General features: G+C 36.9%; 2 protein-coding genes across 3 annotated transcripts in view; one reads left to right on the top strand and one right to left on the bottom strand.

Moving 5' to 3' along the window:
• The window catches only part of LOC139132408 (uncharacterized), a 32,201-nt gene extending 18,052 nt beyond the window's left edge, over positions 1-14,149 (bottom strand). The window contains exon 1 of the mRNA XM_070698753.1: positions 13,177-14,149. The gene's annotated coding sequence lies outside the window, so the exon portion shown is untranslated. The remainder of the gene's footprint in view (positions 1-13,176) is intronic.
• A 2,594-nt stretch (positions 14,150-16,743) lies between these two features.
• Positions 16,744-21,599, top strand: LOC139132745 (uncharacterized). 2 transcript variants are annotated; one of them, XM_070699011.1, is made up of 3 exons: positions 16,755-16,894; positions 17,947-18,658; positions 19,688-21,599. In XM_070699011.1, the coding sequence occupies exon 3, from the start codon at positions 19,734-19,736 to the stop codon at positions 20,976-20,978; it is 1,245 nt and encodes a 414-aa protein (XP_070555112.1). In that variant the 5' UTR covers positions 16,755-16,894; positions 17,947-18,658; positions 19,688-19,733; the 3' UTR covers positions 20,979-21,599. The 2 variants fall into 2 exon arrangements, with proteins under 2 accessions (XP_070555113.1, XP_070555112.1); XM_070699012.1 differs by lacking the exon at positions 17,947-18,658 and having other exon boundaries at positions 16,744-16,894.
• The last annotated feature ends 3,920 nt before the right edge of the window (positions 21,600-25,519 follow it).

Below are 25,519 nucleotides of genomic sequence, written 5' to 3'. Positions count from 1 at the left end.
CAACAATGATATCAAAATCAATGCACAACTGTCGAAATTACCCAAAATAAGCAACAGAAAACTAAAAGTTATCGCTATGTCGAAAGGACAGTACATCAACATAAAACGACGCTAGTTTGTTATGACATGGAGGTAGAAGGACAGAGCGTTCCCTCGCTCTCACCCAGCTATTAGTACGGGCCGCCGGTGGGATTGCCTCGCTGAAGCAATGGTACTGGGCATGGGGAGTACCTAGCCCTGCGTACGATGCTGTGTGTTCCGCTACAGCTAATAGCCCCGCTCACCACAGCCCTGCAAAGACCCGTACGTAGAGTTGGTGACTTCAAATCCATTTTTGGACTTGACGTAAAAAGCCAAATTACTGCCGAAATTCAGCGTTCTTGGGCCTAAGTCGTATCCCTGCCTACCTCAGCTACTCGATCGCTTCCAAAAATGCCAGTCTTTTATTCTTTTTTCGTAAATAACCGTCGATGTCGGCAACTCTCGCTGTGTGTTAGGAACGCACACAGGGAATGCACAGCGTACACTGCGTACGTACGCAGGGCTAGCGAGAGAGTTGCCGACATCGACGGTTATTTACGAAAAAAGAATAAAAGACTGGCATTTTTGGAAGCGATCGAGTAGCTGAGGTAGGCAGGGATACGACTTGGGCCCAAGAACGCTGAATTTCGGCAGTAATTTGGCTTTTTACGTCAAGTCCCAAAATGGATTTGAAGTCACCAACTCTACGTACGGGTCTTTGCAGGGCTGTGGTGAGCGGGGCGATTAGCTGTAGCCGAACACACAGCATCGTACGCAGGGCTAGGGAGTACCGTGTACGGAGGCCACCATTCTTCAGTCTATGGAAGGAGCGTTTCGTGCCAAAAAAATACATGACAGCAACAAAAGTACCATACTGTGAACTTCATATTTACAAAACAGAATCAAATACACGCTAAAAACCCCAAAAAACGTCAAGATTCGCACCAGACGCGAGAAACAAGATGGCGTCGGTTTGATTTTTCAAAGACAATGCTAACTTGTTATAAGCGCATGCGCATATTAAGGGAGACCCATTTGATTTCGGGGGGGGGGTTATGCAGGAACTTTTTTTGTCAGAGAGACAGCATTTTTTTTTTTCTACTGTCAGACCTGCATCAATTTTTTTTCAAATGGAGTAGCAGTGAATTTTCAAATTTCAGCCACTGTTTCATATATCACAGGATGGTTTTATGTATTCATTTTACATTCCAACAAATGAAAACAAAATGGAAAGTCTAGTATATATACAACTTTCAATTGTAGAACACTTTTTTGGCAAATCAACTGTGATCAGTACTATACCTGCTTTTCTTTAAAATAGTCAATTCCTTTTAAGTTGTCAGGGGGGGGGGATGTTATCTTTTGTGGTCAGAGAAACAAGGCTCACACATTGTATTTCTTTATATTTGTTGTTCCTCAATTTTTCATTGTCAACTTGTAATCTTTCTAACATATTTATATTGAGAGAATAATGTATTGGTTTTAACACTAGTTTATTGACTCCTGTCTTGTGTTTTAAATATTCACAATTTACAGAAGTCAAATAGTACCATCTAGATATTGCCTATACCATTGAGATATTGCAACGGAAATCCTGAAATATGATTTCTTGGGTCAGAAAAGGGAAGGGAAACATCGAGTGCACTGAGGTGTAAAGTAGTGAATGCTTATATCGTAAGCGCTGAAAAAAAAACCCATAAGAATTGCTTGTGGTAAAAACATTTGCGCTGCCTATGGCAGCATGCCAGCAAAGAATACATGAGGATGAAGTTTCCAAAATTTTGCTCATTTCAACTGCATTGTGACAATTCCTTTTTTATTTCTGTCTGTTATGAGAATTTTTTTTTCTCAAGCCATTAACAGGCTTAATTTTTTTCTTTTATTTGACCTGGTGACATTTTTTTTCCTCAAAATCCTCCATACCCCCCCCCCCGCAAATCATGTGGTTCTCCCCTAAGTGAGCCGCTGACCTATACGGGCCAGTGGATTGCTTCCTCAGTAGAACTGATATGCCTGCCGGTACCGGTGTTTATCGCCTACGGAGGCCATCATTCTTCAGTCGATCAAAGGCGCCTTTCGTACCAAATAATACACGACAGCCGCAAAAGTGCATCACTGTCAACCTCATAACTATAGAACATATTGAAAGACACAGTGAAACGTTCACGACGTAAAAAATGTACCCACACCAAGAAACAAGATGGCGTCCGATTCGATTCTTCAACTCAGAATTGTCCTAGAATTGTGCGCATGCGCAAACGGTAGCTTTAACGAAAGCGAGGCAAAATCAAGTAAATATAAAATAAAAATGGATAAAAATATTGTTTAAAAATAATACAAGGCATGTATCACCAAATTTTGAACATTTCTGACGGCATTGCAACTATACGAACACCCATGCCAAATATCACAATAATCAAATCAGTGATTTTGAGGAAAAATTGAAAATAGTGGTTTTCAGAAAAAAGCTAAAAAAGTGACTTTAAAATGATTCAATCAAAAAAAGAAAAAAGACCGTTTGAGATACATGTCCAAGTGACCACCAGACCAAATTTCAGAAAAAGTTACTGAAGCGTTTCTGAGATACCTGCGTCCACAGCATACGGCCCACTGTATGCAACAATAGAGGCCGCGTCATCACATTAGTACTTTGTGCCCACAGGGCACAAAGGACTAATATCATACATCTTTCAGCATGCCCTTCAGGTGCATGACTTTAATATACAAGGTATATATATCAGAGATATCAGGATGTTTCATATTTTTTGGCGCGCCCTTCGGGCGCCATACTTTCAGAGATATCTTGATGTTTGCTAAGTGAAAGTGTACCATTATGAAATCTGCATTTCATATGAAAAGGATGACAAATTCCTGATACTTTTCTGTTCTCTCTGTGAGAATTCAGTATGAGAAAGCAACATGCACAAATATTTCACAATATATATTTGATACAGTGACTTATTTTAGAGATAGAAAAATGACAAGATATCTTTCCTTCTCATTGATGCAATTATTTTCCTTTGTTTCATAGGTTTTCTGTATAAAGATGCTTTTAAATAACAGTTAAAAAAGGCAGTTTTTGTCATTATTAGCTGTGCTTTTATGGTTCAACGTTACACAAGAAAAGGTCCTCTCAGACACTGTACACATCAGATTTGGCTAAAAAAGCTCTCTATGGCTCCTCAGTAGATTTAATTGGATGGTTGGCAAGTCTTAACACCCATCAAAGTTTTTGATTCACTGCTTTTTCCTCTTTGATATTAATGATCGACATCCATTTCTTTACAACAGTTCAGGACATCTGGTTAAGCAGAGAAAGTGTGAAATACATTCACAGCTCATTCAAAATACAGCTCATTCAAAATGTACTGTATTTAAACTTTAAGATTGACACTTTGAAATTCCTATCTTACAACTGACATGTCAACAATTTCACTAAAACATAGAATGACTAATTGAAATATAAATATATGTAAAATGTAAAATATAATATATATATATATATGATTTATGTCCATCTTTTGTTTTACCTTTGTCGCGCCCGGGGGGTCACCCTGTTTTAGAAATTTGAAATAGGGGGGGTCACCCTGTTTTCAAAATTTGGAATAGGGGGGGTCAGCCACTTTTTGACGTCGGCAAAAAATAATCCACCGGGCCCCCCCCCCCCAGGCCGAAGAAACTGACCAGTCCCTAAGCTGTTTTCAGTTGTGTACCGGTATTTTGATACAGGAATTATGAAGTCATGCATTTTGAAATGGACCAGGCTGGAAACATTCTGTATCAGCAATAGAGATTGTTGTGTGTGTACTTCTCAATCTCATTCTAAATTTTTTTTGTTTCTTATTTTGGCGTCGGAGCACATTTGACAATATTGTCTATTTGAAATGAATTTTTTTGGTTTTTGCATGAACAGTGGGACATTTTTTAGTCTTTGATGTACAAAATGGACATGTACAATGGAACAATTATTTGAATATTATGAACATCTTCATATGCATTTCGGTGCTGATTGTAAGTTTTTTTCTACTGTCACTGTGCATGTATTTCCTAATATTTATTGTTCCTTTTAGTTAATGTGTTAGTCCAGAGCAGTGCTGACCCAGAACCTATATAAACAGACTGAGCCAGCCTAGCAGAAATAAAAGAGAAAATAAGTAACGACTGAATTGAATACTGTGTGTCCTTTGAAGATATTAAGGTCAGATTATTTAATTTATTATCATAGAGGACTAACTCAATTAGCAACAGAGTCACAACTGGGTAGTTTTCGTCAGAAGATGTCACCACTGCAGTACGCAGAAATGGCACCTACACTCACCATTCACTGGTGAGAATCAAGCAGACTCACCATTCACTGGTGAGAATCAGCCAGACTCGCTGTTCTCTGTTCACCAGTGAACAGCGAGTTGGGTTGATTCCCACCTATGAACGGCGAGTCTGCTTGATTCTCACCAGTGAATGATGAGTCTTGTTAATTCTCACTAGTGAACAGCGAGTCTGCTTGATTCTCGCCAGATACATTCTCTCCGTGAAAATTACCATTCTCACCGTGCTTGGTGAGATTTTCCAGTCTCATCGGTGAGAATCTGTTATCATACTTTATTCTCACCAAGGAGTACATTTCTCGCAGCTCACCGGTGAGAATTAAAAAATTCTCACCGACAGCGGTGAGAATAACAAGAGATTCTCACCAATTGCGAGAAAGCGTCACTTTCTCGCTCCAGTCTCGCAATTTTTACCTATAGTGTTCCGTTCAAACACATATTGACCCTCGATGTAGTTGCTCTTTATCCAAACATTGACATTGATGAAGGCATCATGGCAATAGAAGAAGCCGTACGTACGTGCACTAACACCGACCACAACCACATAGAAATGATCACTTCACCAGCCCGTTTTGTCCTGGAGAGTAACCGTTTCCAATTCAATGGGCATCATTTCAAACAAATCTCAGGTACGTCTATGGGTACGCCGTTCGCAGTATCATATGCTAATATATGGGTACCTCATCCTGTAAATGGGCTAGCACCCGTTGGATGATGGACTAAATAAAAAAAAAATATATATATACATGTATTGAGCTGGTGGATGCGCAAATACTATTTTACAACTCCAAACCACCCAGAAATAACAGATCGCTTCATCTATGATCTTGATGCCTTGTCTACATTAGATGAGGAGGATTTACACATCTTCATAGATCGCCTTAACAGTCGTCATCCAAAAATGAAATTCACCTGTGAAATCAGTTCTTCTTCAGTTCCATTTCTCGATGTTAAGATTCACCTGCACAACCATAAATTAGAAACTGATCTTTACAGTAAGCCTATTGCATCTCACTGCTACTTGCCCCCATGGAGCTGCCATCCACCTCATATTTTCAAGTCGATCGTTTACTCAGTAGCACTACGAATTCGTCGCATTTGCAGTAAACCGGAATGGAGTGATAAAAGGATCTCAGAATTTTCTAGTTATCTCAGAAAATGTGGTTATTCGGAAAACTCATAAAATCACAGATCGCTCGTGCTTCTTTCCAACACGTTCCGATTTACTGAAATACAAAGAGAAAATACAAACGGAACGAGTACCATGGGCTACTACGTACGATCCACGTCAACCTAATCTCAAGGCAATCAGCGCTGAAAACCAAATCATCCTCCACTCATCGACGCGTATGAAACAGGTGATGCCCAAACCACCCATTATTGCGTATCGTAAACCAGCCACTATTGGTAGCATTCTACACTAGAACAAACTTAAACATGCAAAGTCAGAACAGGTCATCTGGGGATGCAAACCTTGCTACACCGCAAGGTGTGCTAGCTGCGCTCTGATGCAAAATACGAAATTTGTTCAATCCACGGTAAACAAAGAAATCTTTTCGCATTAAAGATAATGTAAATTGTAAATCTACCAACGTCGTATACGCCCTAACATGCCGTACCTGTAATATTCAGTATATTGGCCAGACCACACAACCTTTCCATCGGAAAATGAACGGACATCGTTCCAATCTCAAAACGAACAGAAAAGATAGATACTCGTATGTTGTACCTCACTTCAGAAAGTCAGGGCACTCTTTATGTGATAATGCAACGATCAACTGTCGTTTACCTAATCCCAACACGTAAACAATGAAACAATAGGAAAGCTTGTGGATACAGAAAATGGGAACGACACATCCTCAAGGACTAAATGAATGTGACCCCGCAGGAATTCAAAACTAATTTCCCTTGCCTTGTTTTCATTTCCCGCTCGTTTCGTCATGTGATTACTCTTCTTTTGTTTATCTCGGACATGCGTATTGTAGTAAGTTTTGTTTCTGTCCATTGCGTCAACTGCTCAGCCTGATGAAGGTGTGCTGGCCACATCGAAACGTTGCTTTAAACAAGTTTTCTTTGGGATTGAAAGTAAGGAAGACTTTGGAACAATACGACTTGAAGGTTCTACTAGTCAACGTATTTTGTTATATATATATATATATATATATATATATATATATATATATATATATATATATATATATATATATATATATATATATGTGTGTGTGTGTGTGTGTGTGTGTATGTGTGTGTGTGTATGTGTGTGTGTGTGTGTGTGTGGGGGGGATGGCTTTGGTATCTGTCAAAGAAGAAGAAACAATAGATCTAGCTTTAAGCAATGAAAAACCCTAAAATATCTGAAGTCCTACATGATCATTAAGGAGTTCACCTACTTGTCGATATTCATTTATGATTCAAGGTCACAATTTCAACTTGAATCTTTTTAATTCAATTTACCGTGATGTCAGTATGGTTTCTATAGGAACTGACAAATTAAAGCACCTCAGTGTCTGCTTGAATTGAGCATGGTCTGTGATTTGCTGTAAATTGGTCAAGGCGTTCCATTTAGCTCTCAAATAGCTTCAATTCATCAGATTCATACAAGCGCCCTACTTTTCAAATCGTTGCATTAAACATGTGTGACGTATACCTTCATAATTGAGTGTTACTGATTTATGTTTTCGTGAGCTTGCTTACTGCAAGCAGTTATATCACAGTAAGAGACAGTTCAATCTACACAATATGACAGTTCAATCTACACAAATTGCAACATTTTTTGTTTTTATCTAACTATCGTTGCACAAACACTGCCATCTTTACAAAAAGGTCCATAAAAGTGCGTCAAATTTCGATGACAAATAAAAATTCTGTCGAAGCAGTACATGTTTGATAACATTTATCACAAAGGTCAAAATTGGTCAATTATTGGGCTCGTATTGCTCCTTTTGTGTTTCCTACGTAAAAGTATGCTTCCCCGACATGGAAGAGTAATTGATGCCGTTACGGAAATGGTGATTAAGAAACCAGCCATTCAGTAAACTTAAATGCTGCTCTGTCTGAATAAATTAATTGACTCGGCAGCGATATTCCTTGATTTACTAGTCAGCTATTATGTAGACCACTAACAAGAGATAATAAACGCTAACAAAGAAGTAAACCTGTCAAAGATTTCCTGTCGTTAAGAACTCATTCAAACCAGCGATACTAATTTCAATTGAATTATTTCGTATTACGCGTAAAGATATTTTGACTTCGTTTATTTTCGACTATTTGTCAATTCAAATTGAAATTAATTCATAGAGCGCGAAAATACAATTCTTTCAAAGTATAGTATAACAGAGGTAAGTATTATGTATTAATATTGTATTCCTAGTCACCACTTGACCTGATGTTAAAAATAGGGAAATATCGTTTTGTGTAACTATCATGTTTCCATGGCGATTGTCAATGGAATCTCCAGGTGAATCAATATTGCGTTGAATTCAAATAGATACGACGTTGACATGGTTTTAAGTACGTCACGTCTACCGTAATTTCCATTTCGTTTCACTGTGAGTTACTTTTACTTATTTTCTCTATGTTCAACATTGAAAGTAAATTGAAGATTGGCGATGCTAATATGGCGATGTCAATATGGCGATGCTAATATAACGATGCTAATATAACGATGCTAATATGGCGATGCTAATATGGCGATGCTAATCTGGCGATGTCAATATGGCGATGCTAATATAACGATACTAATATAACGACGCTAATATAACGATGCTAATATGGCGATGCTAATATGGCGATGTCAATATGGCGATGCTAATATAACAATGCTAATATGGCGATGCTAATATAACGATGCTAATATGATGATGCTAATATGGCGATGCTAATGTGACAATGCTAATATAACGATTAAGTAAAACATAATCTTTAGACTCTAAAAACATGGTTGTCTTTGAGAACCAGCGGCGTTCAGCAGTTCAGCGTCAATATGGCTTTACGACTTTGGGTATGTGTCAGTACCTCACAAATATGGCATATGGCATTAAAATTAATTTTGTTGTGTTAATTTCAATGGTAAAAGATATTTGTTCATGGCTAGCATTGTCTCTCGCATACTTCAGGGAGCGTTCAGTTATTACAGCCGGGGTTGGGCCGGCAAAATCCAGGGGGGGTCACCTTACATTTGAAAACTGCAGAGGGGGTCATGTGTTTTTCAAACAGCTCAGAGGAGGGGGTCACTTAATTTTCATAAGTATCCGTCCCGTCCAAAAGCAGTTTCAGTTTTCAGAAGAATTCTGGGAGATAAAAATGATTCGCTGCATGATTTCATTCTCTGAAGTTATTTAACTGTAAATCTGAACAAAAGTATAATTATCTATCACATGAACATCTTGACTTGGAAACTCTGAAGCTTGTCTTATTGTAAATCGAGCTCACTGAGGGCAATGAACAATTCTTATTACTTACATATTAGAGGTATAGCAAGTTTTGTCAGGGAAAATATTTAACAGTTACCTGTAGACTACTAGTACCATGAAAAGTGAAATTATACTTTTAAGTGAAATTCCAATATCATAATTGTTGTCCACATCAGAACTTTGAAATACCCTATTTGAATCAAGTACATTTGTATCAACTGTCAAACACCTATAAAATCACAAATTAATCTAGTTTAGCATTGTAAAAAATTAGGCCCCCTGTTCATAGTTTTTTTTATAGAGTCCAATGTATAGTGAATCAACATTTCGGTGAAATTTCAAAATCCAATTTCTTGCACACATATCAACCTTTAACCATTCTAGTCTAACTGAGTACTTTAAAATAAATTATCAAACGTCCATAAATACACAGATTTAAATAGCTTTGTATTGGAAAACAATTATTCATAGTTTCCTCATTGACTACCATGTACAGTGAATCAACATTACAGTGAAATTCTAAAATCAAATTTCTTACACACATATCCATTTGTAACCACCCTAGTCTAATCAAGTACATTAATATTAATAATCGAGAGTACTTTAATACACAGGTTTACCTACTTTTGTATTGGAAAAAAATCATTCATTGTTTCCTCATAGACTTCCATATATAGTGGATGAACGTTTTTGGTGAAATTCCAAAATCAGATTTCTTGTACACATGATATGCAACTTTAACCATCATATTCTAATCAAGTACAATTATGTTAATTATTCAACGTCTGTATATGCACAAGTAAAGCAAGTTTTTCATTGGAAAAAAATTATTCACAATTTCATCATAGACTCCCATGTATAGTGGATGAACATTTTTGGTGCAATTCTAAACTCAAATTTTATGTCCACATACTAGTGTAACAACCCTATTCCAATTAAGTACATTTATGTCAATTATCAAATATTTATAAATGCATAGATATAGTTTTTTATTGAAAAAGTATTACATAGTTTTCTCATAGACTACTATGTATAGTAAATCATCATTATCAACAGCTGATTATCAATTAAATCCAAATATCAAAATTTTGTACACACGTGTGCACGCTTGCGCAAAAATATTGCGGTCCACCTGTAATTTCTGTCCAAGCCCTTTGAGAAGTAATTTCAAAATTATAGCGAGTCAGAAGGGGAAATTTGAACATTTACACCTTGTGAGTTTGTAAGGAGGGTCATTTGAAAATAATCTGAGAATCTCTTTTTGGATTGTATCGTCCCCCCCCCTCCAGAGATGTTTGTGTGTGCAGCTTTACTCAAGCAATGTGGGGGTGGAGTCATGAAATTTTGTCATCTTAAAAGGAAGGGTCATCAATTTTTTGGTGCAAAGGGTAGGGGGGGTTCACATATTTTGACTGATGCGCAGGAAGAATTTGCCAGCCCACCCCGGCCTTAATAACTGAACGCTCCCTAAGACTGATTTACCCAATTATTATACAGATAATATCTCTCAAGAATGACTAATTAAGATCATTTAACCTCCAATATTAGTCAGATTACTGTCAGGCATTGATGCTGGATATCAAGTGCCCGATAACCTGCATAACATTCACATTTCATGGTATTTTGCCACAAATTATTAAATCGTAGTTCCTGAATATAATGATATGAGTATACGGATGTATAGGAGCATTAAAATAGTTTAAGGATCGTTAAAACAGAGACACGGCAGAGCCACATGACGGGTGTCACAATCGTTTTGATACATAATGCTGAGCAACCTCTGTATGAGAAATATGGCGTCACATTGGAGTTAAATGGCCCTTGGCAAACACCGATATCATTGTGATATCGGCTTTATTGGATATCCCTTACCAATCTTGATTGCACAATTTTTGTGTATGGACTATGATGTGCATATGGACTGGGGTCAGACTGTTTTTACATTTCCGTTGTTAAAATCTTGTTTTTTCTAAATTAACGTCTGAAGTGGGACATATATAATTAATAATTATACTCTCATGGACATCTTGTAATGTCACCCCGAGGTGTTTGACTAGTAAATATATCGTTGATTGTAATGAAGACACATCGACCTTACTATTATATTTGTTTCTCAAGTACAACCAGGATTTGATGACTTCCAATATCAATCACTTATAGCATTGAAAATATTGAAGAGATAATGGCAAATAGCATCTATTCAAATAACATCTCCTTAACGATTTCATTTGATGTACACAGATATTCAATGTGTTTGTTTGTTTACCTTTTCCGCCAATATCGTTCTGCACAGTCAAGAAATCAATACATCTACACTTCTCAATCAATAACAACAAATATTAATGTGGGATAACTGGCTGATTTGTTGACACTGAACGCAAACGGAAAGTAGTTCAACTGAATTTTCGAGTAAAGGTTTGTTTGAAATATATATGTCCTTTTAAAGCTTCACGTCTGTAACGTTCCCCCGGGGTAAGGTTAGGCTAAGACATCTACCACAGCAGTGTTTTAGTTGTCTGGGCGTTAGATAATACTTTGCCATTTAATGAACACTATAGAGGGGCGTGTTCAGTAATTTTTATGAGTACGGTACAACATTTCCATTTCAATAACAGATTGCAAAATTGATCCGATCCGATACGATGATATTTAAATATATTTAAATATGTGAATACAACTCATCAAAGAAATGTCTTATTAATAAAGTATCACTTTCTCACAAATTTTGGCATAACCATTTTTAACGCTTGTTTTAAGATCCTTTGTTCAGAATTTGCATGAGAAGTGTGGTTATATCGAATCTCGTAATATTGTCTGTGGCATTTCCTATGCAATTTGCGAAGCCTAGATGTCATTTGGCACCTGAATGGCTATGTTATCTAAAACCGAAAACATACCATTGCTAAGGTCATGCGCTGTGCTGCCTAGAAAAATTAGTGAGCGTTCTTTATTGAGAGGACACGGCCTTAGTTATACCAGCTGCACGCGGCTGTTTCCACTGAGCGCAATTCCTGTGATAAAACAAGCGTGTAATTAATCCAATATGAGGCATAGGAAAAATATTTCATACATATTCAGGGCTCTATTCAGTGTATCAGTTACAAGATGACTCTCAGCCACGATGGTTGTAGGCAGCGCTGGAACTCAAAGTAGGCATATAAATCAAAGTCTGTGTATTACAGAATGTTATTGATGGCAGTGCAACACGGCTGTGTGCATTAATCATTTATGTAAAGAAGTGGGCAGATTGTAGATAGAAGAAAGACACGGTAAGCAATGGCGACACACAGTGAACGAACATTAGGATAATTAGATACGGATATGACATCGTGGTACAAGAAGATACGTAGCGTCAGTGACACCGGGAAATGACAAAATTATTTGGAATATGAAAACCGCAGTCATCAGACGAGCTAATATTCTTATTTCGAAATATCTTAGGGGAATTCAAAGATGTTGAAATTTCTAAAAAAATTGATTACTTAATTATCCACAGTGACGTTATCTCGCTGCTACATTTGGTCCGATTATTATAAGCTCTCATATTTCGACTTGAATCTGTGCATTATGTAAAACGCACTTCATTAATCCAATATTATTTTCTTGTCTGAACACGACATTGACTTTGAAGACAAGCTGATTTCATTTCAATCTGAATGAAGTTCCCTAAGGATGTCACATGACACCCGATTTACCAACAGTTCATTCATATTCTGTCAAATCAGCAATATTGGTGATAACGTCTTGACAAGAAAGTCGTAACAGGAAAATCATGAGTGACCTTTGACCTTTAACAGTTAAAGTATCAGATCGTCTAAATTAAAATATTCAGGTTGGTATCTCTGGTGATCAGATCACTAAGCTATTTGATATTGGACGAAAAAATGACAAGACAATATGTCACAACCGTTAGGTATAGAATGGATCATCTTATTGGATAAAAATACTTCATATAAATCCGTAAATTTTTGATAAATCAATCGACCAACTATTTTACAATTTCTAAAGATTTCAATCTTGACAATAAGATGCAGATGCACTACTGTGAGTATTTTACGTCAATTGCGATAAGTCAATGTGTATCATTGATATGAATTATCAAACCAATTATCGACATACTCATTCAGCTCTTTGTTTTCAAAACTAGCTTTGAAAAACAAAATCATCTTATAAATAAAACAACTTGGTTAGCGCTGTTTGAATGTGTTGCACATGCAGTCGCGAGAAATCACGATTGTACTATTTTACATTCCTCGTCAAATTATGCATACAGTAAACAGATGTGATATCGCCATCATAGTGTAAAACGATACCATACAAAGCGAGTGGTGTGGCGTTCGCAAACAGAGCATTGACGAAGAAGCATTATATTTTAGCCATAAAATCTCATGAATTTTGATAATGTTATTACTTACCGGATATTCGTGAGCATTGACATTTAGTTATGTCGATCCTTTGCTATGCTGTACACTGTTTAGGTAAAAGTAATCCTGAAATATTATGTTGGATCTCAGAAAAGACAAATCTTGCTGTAGTTCATGATGAACTGTGTCACAGAATACAGTAAGCTCGTGTCCTTGCTGTTTCCGATGTGTCTTGTGAACGCAACACTGTTAAACCGGTGATAAACCTTGGAAAGACTGAAACCTGCAATTGCCTCAGCGTCCTCAGCTGTCACGTTTCTTACAATGACTGACAATATTGGCCAGCTCCACTATCCATATATCCTTTACGTCTACCAATATGGCTGCACTGCCAGTGTACACATAAATAGAATGCAGTAGCCATCCTTTCATAGCAAACAGCAGCGCTCTTCATATTCCCCGTATAATGAATGCATCATTGAACAAGCATTTTCATCCACGCCTTTCCATACTCTTGTCGTTCAGAAATACTCAAATGAAGCATTCTCTCGAAATTGTCCAAGAATGTGGATCGTTGAATGTTTTTCCCCATTCCAGTATCATCGTTTACGGTGATTCATGTGTCCATAAGACATGTCGGTTCAAAGGTTGGTCATCCATTGCTTTTACATCACTGATCAACTGGCATGATTCAAAATTACTTATATCCTATCACTTACAGATGAAACGAAAAATCCAGGAATTCCTTTTCTAGCTTTGAAAACGTACTGATGATTATTCAAAAGAAGATGAATGCCCTGGCAATTGTGTAGACAAGGACAAATACATAGAAACATGAAATAAATTCATCATTGTTACCGACGAAGTCGCATCCATTAATATCCAACAGATCGACCAGACATATCCAACGATGAAATATAATAACTGTTAACGAAAATTGTCATAAACCTTCAAGTCGTGTCGCCGTCTGATGCCAAATCATGGCCGATTTTCACTTGCTGAGCCAGGCTTACAACGATAACAGTATTTGCGTTTGCGCACAAACCAGTCTGGTCGATGCACGTATCTAATCAACGGTTGCCATGGCGACAATTGATATGGCCATGGAACTTTTCTTTGGAAAATGAAAACGCACCCTGCTTACCATTCAAATTACATTCGTCACCACACGGTGCTCTTTGTCGTCGCGCATTTCGCTTCGACAATGGCTCTACCCTGGGGCGACTATATTCCTGTAATTTAATTTAGCCGGGTTTTTTTAAATAAAACGGTAAAGTAACGTGATCAGTAATTTTGTTGGAAATATTTCACGTTTATTTAAACAGAAAATTTAAAGAATTACATCCTTTGAAATCGGGGAAATTAGGAAGTCCGTTTTCACAGGCCAGCATGAACTGAACATGAAATATGTCATTGACGTGCGTATTTCCCTCGTAAATTGTCATTCGATATTGTGCCCTTTTAGCCCTTATCATGACAACAACAGTCCTCGAGGTTAAAGGGACAAAGTCGGCCATTTTTCATGAATTTTGTTTGATGCAAGATACTACTTATATTGTTTGACACGTTGAAAGATACTGAATAAATGGGTGACCATGCATTTATTTGACCCCGGTTTTTGACAAATTAACTGAAACCATCGCGAAAATGAATTAATGGTCATGACCATAAATTCATTTTTGCGATGGTTTCACGTATCGTGTCTTAAACCAGGGTCGAATACATACATGATCACCCATTTATTCAGTATCTTTCAACATGTCAAACAATATAAGTAGTATCTTGCATCAAACGAAATTCATGAAAAATGGCCGACTTTGTCCCTTTAATACTCGGACCTGTATCCACAATTCTCTTACGCTCAATTTGCATATGAACATTCGGCTTGGTTTAGTACTTTCAATGATTTTATTATTTTTCATTGAATTCTTTTCAGTTGTATATTCAACTACAAACAACATGTTTTTTAGAATGCGACATTGATTCTTAATGTAATGTGTAGAGTACACTGCGCTAACTGAGATATATGAGCCTTTTCTTCATTCTGTAGCCTGATGATGATATTATTATCTTGTTTCAAGAATAGGGATTCGTGCTTTTAAGCCAGCATTTTTACTTCGGTCAGAGGTGTTTTATGTTTATAAGAAGTATCAATATATAAGGAGAAACACTGAAATTGGAGATTTTTGTTATGCTTCTCTATGTAAAGATGTACGAATAGCGAGGATATTCGAAACTGGTGTTGGTTAATTAAGAATTGTATCGCAAGCCCTGGGGAAGTCTTAGGTCAGCAGTAACCGGCATGTCTGAGTTCGTAATCCGAAACATGATGCAATGGTTTGTCTGAAAAAATTTGCAGTCTCTAAATATGCTAGTATCGTGTCTGTGCCGACTGACATAGGTTAGTATATCTGTATTCTACACCATAAATCCCAAACAATGCATTCGACACAATGCCATGCATCCCACAAAAAGAATCCTTCACCATGCATCCAACACCATGGATCCTCAATCTTCAGCAAGCGGAGTAGCCAAACTTTGTAACTTTGGTTCATCGTCAATGAAGTAATTAGACTGAAAGAAGCAGTAGTGTGCGGGCGCTCCGGCACTCACGACCGCCGGCCTGCATACTACATACAACAAACATCAGAACCTTTGAAATTCGAATTTTCTGTGTTCGCCTTCAGTGTTGCCTGAAGAAGTTTGAATAATGAATAATGGCAGCAATTCTTTGAATATTAAACATGTTTTAATGATTGTTACTTTGAACCAGTTCTTTTTTTCCCCTTTACAATATTGAAGTACAGATTAGCTGGATTTTCATTGTATCATATGAATCAATAGTCAGCAACTTTACAGTTCAGATTCTAATTGCTAATATAAATTGCTTTGTCGACGACATGCTGACTGACCACACATACATATCGACTGTGTTGGCAAGGCAACAATTGTCAAATTTGCATTTCTACGTTAGGGCATCGTCGTATAGCACGTGCCTCTTTACGGCAACAGCTTAGCGCTACCCGTTAAGATTTTTGCGTGGGTCAGCGGAGCGGAAATCATGGTCTGGCCATAGGGTCCTCGATCTCCGATGATGATGATGATGATGATGATGATGATGATGATGATGACTAAATATTTAAAAATGAAGAAAAATAAAAATATATTTGGACTCAGTAAATTTGTTGTTGTACAATTGTTGTCGTTGTTGATAGTATTTGCAGAAAATAACGAAGTATGCGCTGCAAAATTCAACACAGCCTAACTAGACATATGCGCTGCAAAGTTCAATACAGCCTTAGGCTGAATAGGTGAAACTGTTTATCGACAGAGTGGATACTTATGAAAATCAAGTGAACCCCCCCCCCCCCCCACGTGCAGTTTGGAAAAAAACATGACCCTCATCTTCGCAGTTTTCTCATTTAAGATGACCACCCGGGATTTTCCCACCCACCCACATGCCGTAATTACTGGACTCTTTCTGATTCTGTAATTCCTGATATCCTGTAATTTTACTGTGTATCGAACGACAAGCGTTGTGGTTCGATACACGGCTACATCCATCCGGAAAGGCAACCTTCCACCGTAACAGTGGCATTCGACACGCGAATATTGCGCATGCGCACACGGAATTGCTCGATGGCTCATCACGCTCGGTCGAACAAGATTGAGCAATCGTGAATCCCTCAGCATAGCTGTCGATAACATCAATTTGATGGCAGCTTCGTAGCAGACATTTATTGCGACATAAAAACTTACTTTAATTAAGGTAGGTTAAGTTAAGCTGAATTTTACATGTAAATTTTTCCTTTTCACTAACGGTGCAACTGATGATTGTATGGGGCATGTACGGGGCTACTATTACTAGGGTGATTATATATGACGTTGCCCCCTGGCCCTGCAGTATTGTATCTTGAACGGAATAGGAACAATTACCAAAGGTAATTGAGGCTTCGAAAATTGATACAGGAAGTGGCAGTATTAGGCGTAGTGTCGTAGACACTGTATCATTGAGAGAACTGTTGTCATTTGAAAAATGTCTGGCTTACGTGGTGACCTGTTTAGTGTGTTGGTAGTCCACAGTTAATGTTTAACCATTCATGAGGACTCTGCAAACATCGATTCTATCAAGGGATGGACCATTTGATAGCTGGGGTGGGATGTGTAAGATTTCGGGGATCGTGATTTAGCTGTGAAATCCCATATAGGAAAGCAATGTTTTAACAAACAAAATGCCATACTTCTGACTTCGTTCACATATGTACATATATGCGCAGTTGCTAATAAACCTAATCATATCGCACCTACTGACTGTACAATTAGCCGGAGTGCATCAGTGACTTGATATTCTATAAATATTGTGAAAAATATATCTTTTGAAAATTGCTTGCCGTCTCAAATCAGGCAACAGCAGTGACTCTCCAAAAAGTCACGAGTGACATTTTGACGCTATTACTGACAGAGAAATTAAAAATTAGTTAGTGGTGTAGTGTTTCCTTTAAAGTTATAAACAAGCCAGTTGATCCGATTGAAGAGCAACCGTCCATACATATACATGTATCAACCATAGACAGTAGAGGGGAGATCTTCTCCCTCTACTGTCTATGTATAAACTTACCATGTAATTGTACCCTTTTGTTGAATTCTCTGTGGAATTTTCAAAAATGATGAACAAAAAGCAAAACTTACAGTGCATTTCTGGAAATCAAATCATATTTTATGCAATCTTTCTGCCGTTGTCACACCCAACAACTATCCACCCCACCAATCATGTTTTATTAGAGTAAGGGTAACTCAAAACCTACCAACATGCCCTTTCAGAACTTATTGTGCAATATGGATGTAAAAACTTAAAAGACCAAAGTGATGCCAAGGGTGCTTCTATGAGGTCTATGGAAAGCCTCAGCTGACTTAAGTTTACAGATAGTAGTATATTGGGAAGTTACATAATTATTTTATAACTAAAGAAAATTGTTTATGTGCCGAGACTATATTTTTTGTCCATCAGGCATTACTTCATGTGCAAATATTAAGATGTTATGTGCATAGAGTATTATTTTAAGTTAATTTAAGCTATTATTTTATGTTCAAACACTGTCTGTAATAATATGTCTAAAGTATTATTTTATTTGCAAACATTACGATATTATGAGTATAAAGTATATTTTAAGTTAATTAGCTATTATTTTATGTTGAAACACTATAATATGTGTCTACGGTAGCAAACCAAACCAAACTAAATAATAATTAAACACATAATACACAGCATTTGCTCATAAAATAATATTGTAGATACTAGCTAATTAACTTAAAATAATACTCTATGCACATAAACATCTTAATGTTTGCATATGAAGTAATGCCTGATGCACATAAAAATATAGTGTCGGCACATAAACAATTTTCTTTAGTTATAAAATAATTATGTAACCTCCCAATATACTACTATCTGTAAACTTAAGTCAGCTGAGGCTTTCCATAGACGTCCATCTACCATGAAAGTATTCTTTGGATAAACCAAGGTTTTGGAATGGTAAGTGAGCTTATGAGGGCGCAAGCCTCTTTCAGACTGTTTTCTCATTGTGATATCCAGGTTTTTACAAGAAGTCATGTTCTGTTGGATGATGTGGAGCATCAAACATGAATTGTTAGCCGTATATGTCAGTACCATTTAATTTCTCAAATCCTGAATTTTCAACTGCGACGAAATTCTGAAAATTGAAAATGTTTCTCTGAGACAGGTACAAACAAAATTATATCACCACGGTGATGTCGTGAGAAAAAGCCGCCAATCATTCCCGTGAATTCTGTGTAAACGTCAGTATGAAATATCTATACCACCTGATCATTGCTCCAAGCCATACAACAGAATATCAAACGGTGCGCCCTCAACTCATGGCATGAAATCATACTGTGCCATTCATGTTTCTGGAGGATGCTAGCATTTTACGTATCATTTATGCATTTGTAAAAACCACGATTGGAACTTATTTGGGATGATTGGATTTTCATATTTTTCAAATTTCTCAAAAGTGTTAGTTGCCATATAGCTGAATGTTGCAATATTACAAAATTACTCATGAAAACAAGTGTGTAACTTGAAAAGAAAAGCATATGAGATTACATTTGCAAATTAAATCGACATTACTTCACCATCCAATTATCCCCAAATTAGTTCCAATCGTGTTAAAAGGAGACGTTAGGACTTGTTCACTATGTTACAGGCTATATTAAGTGATATTGACATTATGCCAGATGTTTTCGCCAATTTCGAGATTGTTCCATGAGACAGTATGGAAAAGAAATAGGTTTTGAAAAAGTTGTATTTATTGTCTCTTTTCCAAGGTATTTCTGTTTTCTTTGACTCTATGCATGTTCTGGATTCTCCTCAGCCAATAGCGTGCAGTACATGTGACGCTATTGAGCATATTCACAAATGTTGCAATGAAGGATAACAATATTTGTACCAGTTATCGTGTTGGTTTCCTTCTCAGTGAATTTTGCTCGAACTCAGCTTTTCAGTGATATCCCAGCCATATTTTAATATCTGTCTTCTTTGCAGATACACTGATGACCGTTTTAATTTATGACATGATCCTGTACAACGAATGGTTGCCATGGCAACATCACCTAGCACAACAAACTCTATGTCTGCACAGCAAAGCTCCTCTCATAGGAGAATGATATGGACAACATTAATGGTACTCATGTTGATCGCCCTGGCAGCTTACGTTGTCATGTTTTATGAAATTGATTATAAAGTTTCCGCCCTGTTTTATGGTTTCCATGACACTGGATCTGTCGTAAAGCTGACTGGAGCGTCTCTGAATTTCTCTCAATGGGGATTTTTAAGATCTTTACCCAGACTCAGTGGCTTACGAAATCTCCAAGGTAACCGAAGTGCTGGTAGCAGATATGACAACGTTACGGGAACTAATGAAGTCAACCTTACGAACAATGGGACTGCAAAGTTGACCATTAGTGATCATTCGGTACCTTCCATGAATTCATCTAATGCTGCACTTGAAACGCAACATTCTGAATTCGTTGATATCGAGTATTTCGGACAGGGAGAAGCGAAGTTTCACAAAGAAGAAATAGTACCAAATATTGCACATTTTATTTGGTTTAGTAATCATACTTTTCAGTTTTACCATTTGCTCAGTATACTGAGCGTATACAAAGTAATGAAAGCGGAAAGGATTCTCTTTCACACAGACTGCGAACCGGAAGGGCGATATTGGGAAGAAATTAGAGCAAAAGTTCCAATACTTGAGATCCATCATAGGGAGCCACCATTAAAAGTATTCAACCTAACTCTGAATCCGAAATGGCATCAAGCTGATGTCGCTAGTCTACTCATACTGATGGAACTCGGCGGCGTTTACTTTGATCCGGACATCTTTGTTGTGCAGCCTTTGGACTATTTAAGACACTACGAATGCGTTATGGGCAGGGAAATACCTGGTTTCATTGCTAAAGGTATTATCTTTGCCAGCAAGGATTCAGAGTTTTTGCGTTACTACTATGATGGCTATCGCAGGTACGATTCTCGCTGTTGGAATTGCAACTCTTTAAAATATCCCAACTACTTAGCTCAAAAATATCCAAGTCTTATACACGTGGAGGAGACAAGTCTGATTTACCCTCCAGGAAATCGGTGGAGGATGATGTTTTATGGTAAATTTCGTTGGTGGGTTGATAATTTCACAATACATGTTTGGATAAGAAATTTTGAAAGACGAGAAAAAAACGTTGTAGTGTCACCAGACACGATCAAAAGTATGGACTCTGCATTCGGACAAATGTGTAGATTTATATATTATGATGAACCCCATCCATTAGATGTCTAGAGACAGAAATAAGTACCTGTATATATCAGATAATTTCTCAACAAGAATACCTCTCCCGATCAACAATCTCGTATTTTGTTACTCCTGTAATAGCTCGATACTTGCGCAAAATCCGGAATATTTCAAACACACCTTTTTTCGTGCGAAAAAGAAACAATCATAGAGACAATCAGAATGAAAACTGTCGATATTTGCAGGTTTACACGTCCCCGATGAACGCCATCGTCGGGTAATTTTCAGAACTTTGGGTTATTTTGAGTCCTTCCATGGATGCAATTTTCAAAACTGTTCCTACTTACCTTGGATTTACTGTCGTGATGATATAGAAATACTTCATTTGCTGTACTCACTTTACGCGCTTGTTATACAGTATCGGATGGGCCTCAGCTTTTCTGAGTTGATTTTGAAAAAAGGGAGAAATAATGCTTTTAAATATTTCAAATCAAGGTCTGAGGGATGAGTAAGAATCGACAATCTTATTTATAGCACGTGTAAAGATTACAATTGTATTATTACCGTTGATAGGCAAATGTTGCATGCAAAGTTATCATTATTGCCAACGTGAAATCACTGTGATTACTACTGACTTTTCATGAGAATAAATGGAGTTTTATCAATCTACTTTAAAACTGATTATACTCCGAGGAAGATACTTAGACATGTGACCTTTGTGTCTTTGAGGTAGTTTTGTTATTTTTGGTAAAAACGTCATTTTCTCTATAACCGCTCTTCCAATGGCTGTCAAATTTGGTACGTGGTCTCGTAAGGATTATTTCATTCAGATGTATACAACTGATGAAAAATTTACATGATTAGATTTTGGGGTAATTCACTCACATTTGGTCAAAAATTTTATTTTCAAACAACTGTCCGATCACTTTGAAATTTGGTTTGTTAATTTTTGGGAAAAATTCTTACGAAAGTTACTCAAATCATGACAAAATGTTGCATACGTAAATTCTCATAGTTAGTTACCATCTCACTTTCAGTCAAAGTATCGTTTTATTAGCTCCTATAGACTGTAGTCTATAGAAGCTATTGGGATGGGTATCCGTCCGGCGTCCGGCGTCTGTATGTATGTATGTCCGTTTGTGAGGATGTCCGTCCACTCAAATATCTTGAGAACCGCAGTACTTACAGATTTGATATTTGTTGTGTGGATGCAAAATATGATTATTATGATTATTATTAGCGCACAAAAGGCGTTTTTGGTAAAAAATCTACTTCTTGTCAGACAGCTTTGATATTTTGTGTACAGGTCCCTCGGGATGACCCAACTTAGATTTGTTCAAATTGTGATGAAAAATGCAAATTTGTATTTTGAAGGAATTTTTTAGCTCCCATAGCCATATGTATATATGGCAATGGAAGCTATTCTTATAGGCTAGGGAAATGTCTGTATGTATGTATGTCTGTATGTCTGTATGTCTGTGTGTCTGTATGTCTGTATGTCTGTATGTCTGTATGTCTGTCCGTCAACATCAAAAACTCCAAAACCGCTGTACATTTCATCTTGATATTTGGTTTGTACATGGATGATGGGCTGTAGATGAGATTTTGTTCAAATGAAGTTGTCATTGCCAAAATATGCAAATTAAGTGAAAAAATGTAAAAACAGTCAAAATTGAAAAAACTCAATAACCACTGAGCAGATTACATGAAAAATTAGCATGTAAGTACTTTTGGCTGACATGAAATGATTGTGCAAATCTTGGGTCAGTATCTTGGACTTGCTATTTTTCATGAATTTTTTTGTAATTTTCTCCCATTTTTGGTCAAAAAATCTTCTTCTCTGAAACCACAAGTCCGATTGATTTGAAACTTGGTATGGAAGTGCATAGGAGTGACCTTTCCCAAATTTGGGCAAATCATGTTGAAATTTGCGTATTTTTAGTTTACACGTCCATAGACTCCCATGTATAAGGCGGATCTCCATAGACTCCCATGTATAAGGCCACGAAAAATAAAATTTAGTTTCTCATATTGCAAAAAGGATGTAGTGACACAATTTTTAGTCCCCGTGGATGAAGTCCAGTGGGCTTATAGATTGGGTCATGTCCGTCTGTTCATGCAGATATCTCGGATATTTTGACAAAATGTCACGTGACCTTAGTGACCTTTGACCTGAAATATACATATGTGTCCATTACTCAGTAACCACAAGTGGTACACCCTTCATATATGGTATGATGGGACACCTTATGACGCCACATATTGTACCTCATTAATTATGCACATATCTAATTTTGAGCGAGCCAATAGAGCTGGAGTCTGATTTTTGGTATATAGGGATAACTTAGCAAAACAATTTTTTTTGACAAAATGTCACGTGACCTCGGTGACCTTTGACCTCAAATATACATATTTGGCTATAACTCAGTAACCACAAGTGCTACAGCCTTCATGTATGGTATGATGGGACACCTTATGACACCACATATTGTACCTCATTTTTTGTCATTTTTGGTCAAAAATTTATTTCATCCAAGCCGCTTGTCTGACAGCTTTGATATTTGGTATACAGGTTCATAGGAATGATCAAAATGTGATATATTCAAATTATGTTGAAGTATTTTTGGGGCAATTTTTGCCATTTATGGTCAAAAAAATTATTTCTCAAATAGTGCTTGTCTGATAGCTTTGATATTTGGTATACAGGCTCCTACAGATGAACTAAATATGATGTTTTGAAATTATGATAAAATTTGCAATTTTGTATTTTTTGGCGCAATTTTTGCCATTTTTGGTAACAAATTTGTTTCTCAAAAACTATTTATCTGATAGCTTTGATATTTCGTATACAGGTTCCTAAGGTTTATCTTCATGTAATATTTTGAAATTATGATGAAATCTTCAATTTTGTATTTTTGCAGCTAATTCTGCCATTTATGGTCAGGCTCTCCTGAAATGAGCAATCAATGATATCCACCTTCATCAACACGTGTCACAAAAAGTTATTCTTTACATAACACAGCGGAGCTCTGTCGACTGTTAGGTCCGACTTGATTTTTCAAAATTGCTGGTCAGACAGCTTTACTATTTGGCATACAAGTCCCTAGGATGACTTTAGTGAGATAATTTCATACATTCAGGAAATACTTAATTTTGTGTCCATGTCTGTAGTAGCTTCAGGGACATTGGCCTTATGTTTATGAAACTACTGGGAAAAATTTCTGCAAGCTTTAGAAAGTCGATAACAGCTCAATTTTTGGACACTTGAAAAACGTATGCTTTTAAGGGGGCGCTGCACCCAACGCAGCGTATTTTACTAAAAAATAACTTTTTTGCAAATATTCATGTAATTTTAATTAATTTGTTAACCCAAGATTAAAATATTGGTTGGGTTAGGCTTTTAGCTTGTCAAGCAGTCATAAGTTGCGTGATAAAGATGTGTTAATTTATGCAAATGGCTTTTTTCTTCTCCCAATTTCAAGCTTTCAAAAGAATTTCACTCAACTCTGACTGGGTCAAATTTTCTTAAATTTTCACATTATGTTCTTTAAATGCTATATAACAAAACGACTATTTTGTTTTGCATTAACTTTCTTACATTTTGAATGAGGCATTTTAATTATGCTAATCATAATTTTAATCACTGTTTTTGAGTGTCAGTCTTTCAACCAACGCCATTTTAGAATGAGGATAAATAATGCAAAACAGTCGTTTTTTTCTAAATATACTCTTCTTTCAAGTGAAATATTACACTTCAGAAAATGGCGTCAAGTTATTGACTTAAATTAATTTTTATCATTAATACCAAAATTGATGTTTTTCAACCCAAATGTACACCCACTCTACCCTTCGAGTACACTACTGCTACCATAGTAAACTTTAGAGTCTCTGCTTTTTGAAAATATATAGTATGAGGGGGTTTGCTTGTCATCTTTGATGAGAAATATTGCTTTGAAAAAAAACTGTTTTGGATGACGTCCACAAAGCTGTAAATCACTGACTACTCAGATGAAATGTTTCAGTGAAAAACATGAATATATCGGAAGAAAGAGCTGTAGTTCCCGAAACCGGATTAAAGCTCAGGGCTTGTTATTTTGTTATGAGTTCTCAACGTGCTAATGTCGCCTTCATTTATAGGTAGCTAATGTCGTCTTCATTAGGTAGCTAATGTCGCCTTCATTAGGTAGCTGTTGCGGCGGATCAATCAGCGTGATATCATGCCCTCTAAGATTCGGACAGTTCCAAGCGAAGAAAATGTTTTTGTTTTTTTAAAGCGACTAAGTTGTCTTACCAGTTTGCTCGTGACCTCACTCTTATGTCCACTGCATGGGACTGCAACACATTGCGCTACGTCAGGCGTTAACTTTATGTTGGTGACAATCCATGACAACCTGAGACACTCTCAATTCACTTTTAGAAGGTCAGACTATAAGCTTGTCAAAAACATAAACGAAATGGGTATATTATTCTCCAAGTCTAAAACACTGGATTCCTTGCTCTACGAACTACAGAGTTTGAAATCGACGGTTGAAATCTATAAATTAAAATCCCCATCTTCCAAGTCCTATTGAGGGCAACCAAAACATGTC

Source organism: Ptychodera flava, chromosome 5, assembly GCF_041260155.1.
Source record: "Ptychodera flava strain L36383 chromosome 5, AS_Pfla_20210202, whole genome shotgun sequence".
NCBI classification, from domain to species: Eukaryota; Metazoa; Hemichordata; class Enteropneusta; family Ptychoderidae; genus Ptychodera; species Ptychodera flava.
The sequence above is the reverse complement of the archived record's forward strand: the minus strand, read 5'-3'. Positions and strand labels throughout refer to the sequence as shown.

Excerpts from the sequence above, each read along its gene's own strand:
- LOC139132745 (XM_070699012.1), top strand. The coding sequence starts at position 19,734 with ATGGTTGCCATGGCAACATCACCTAGCACAACAAACTCTATGTCTGCA.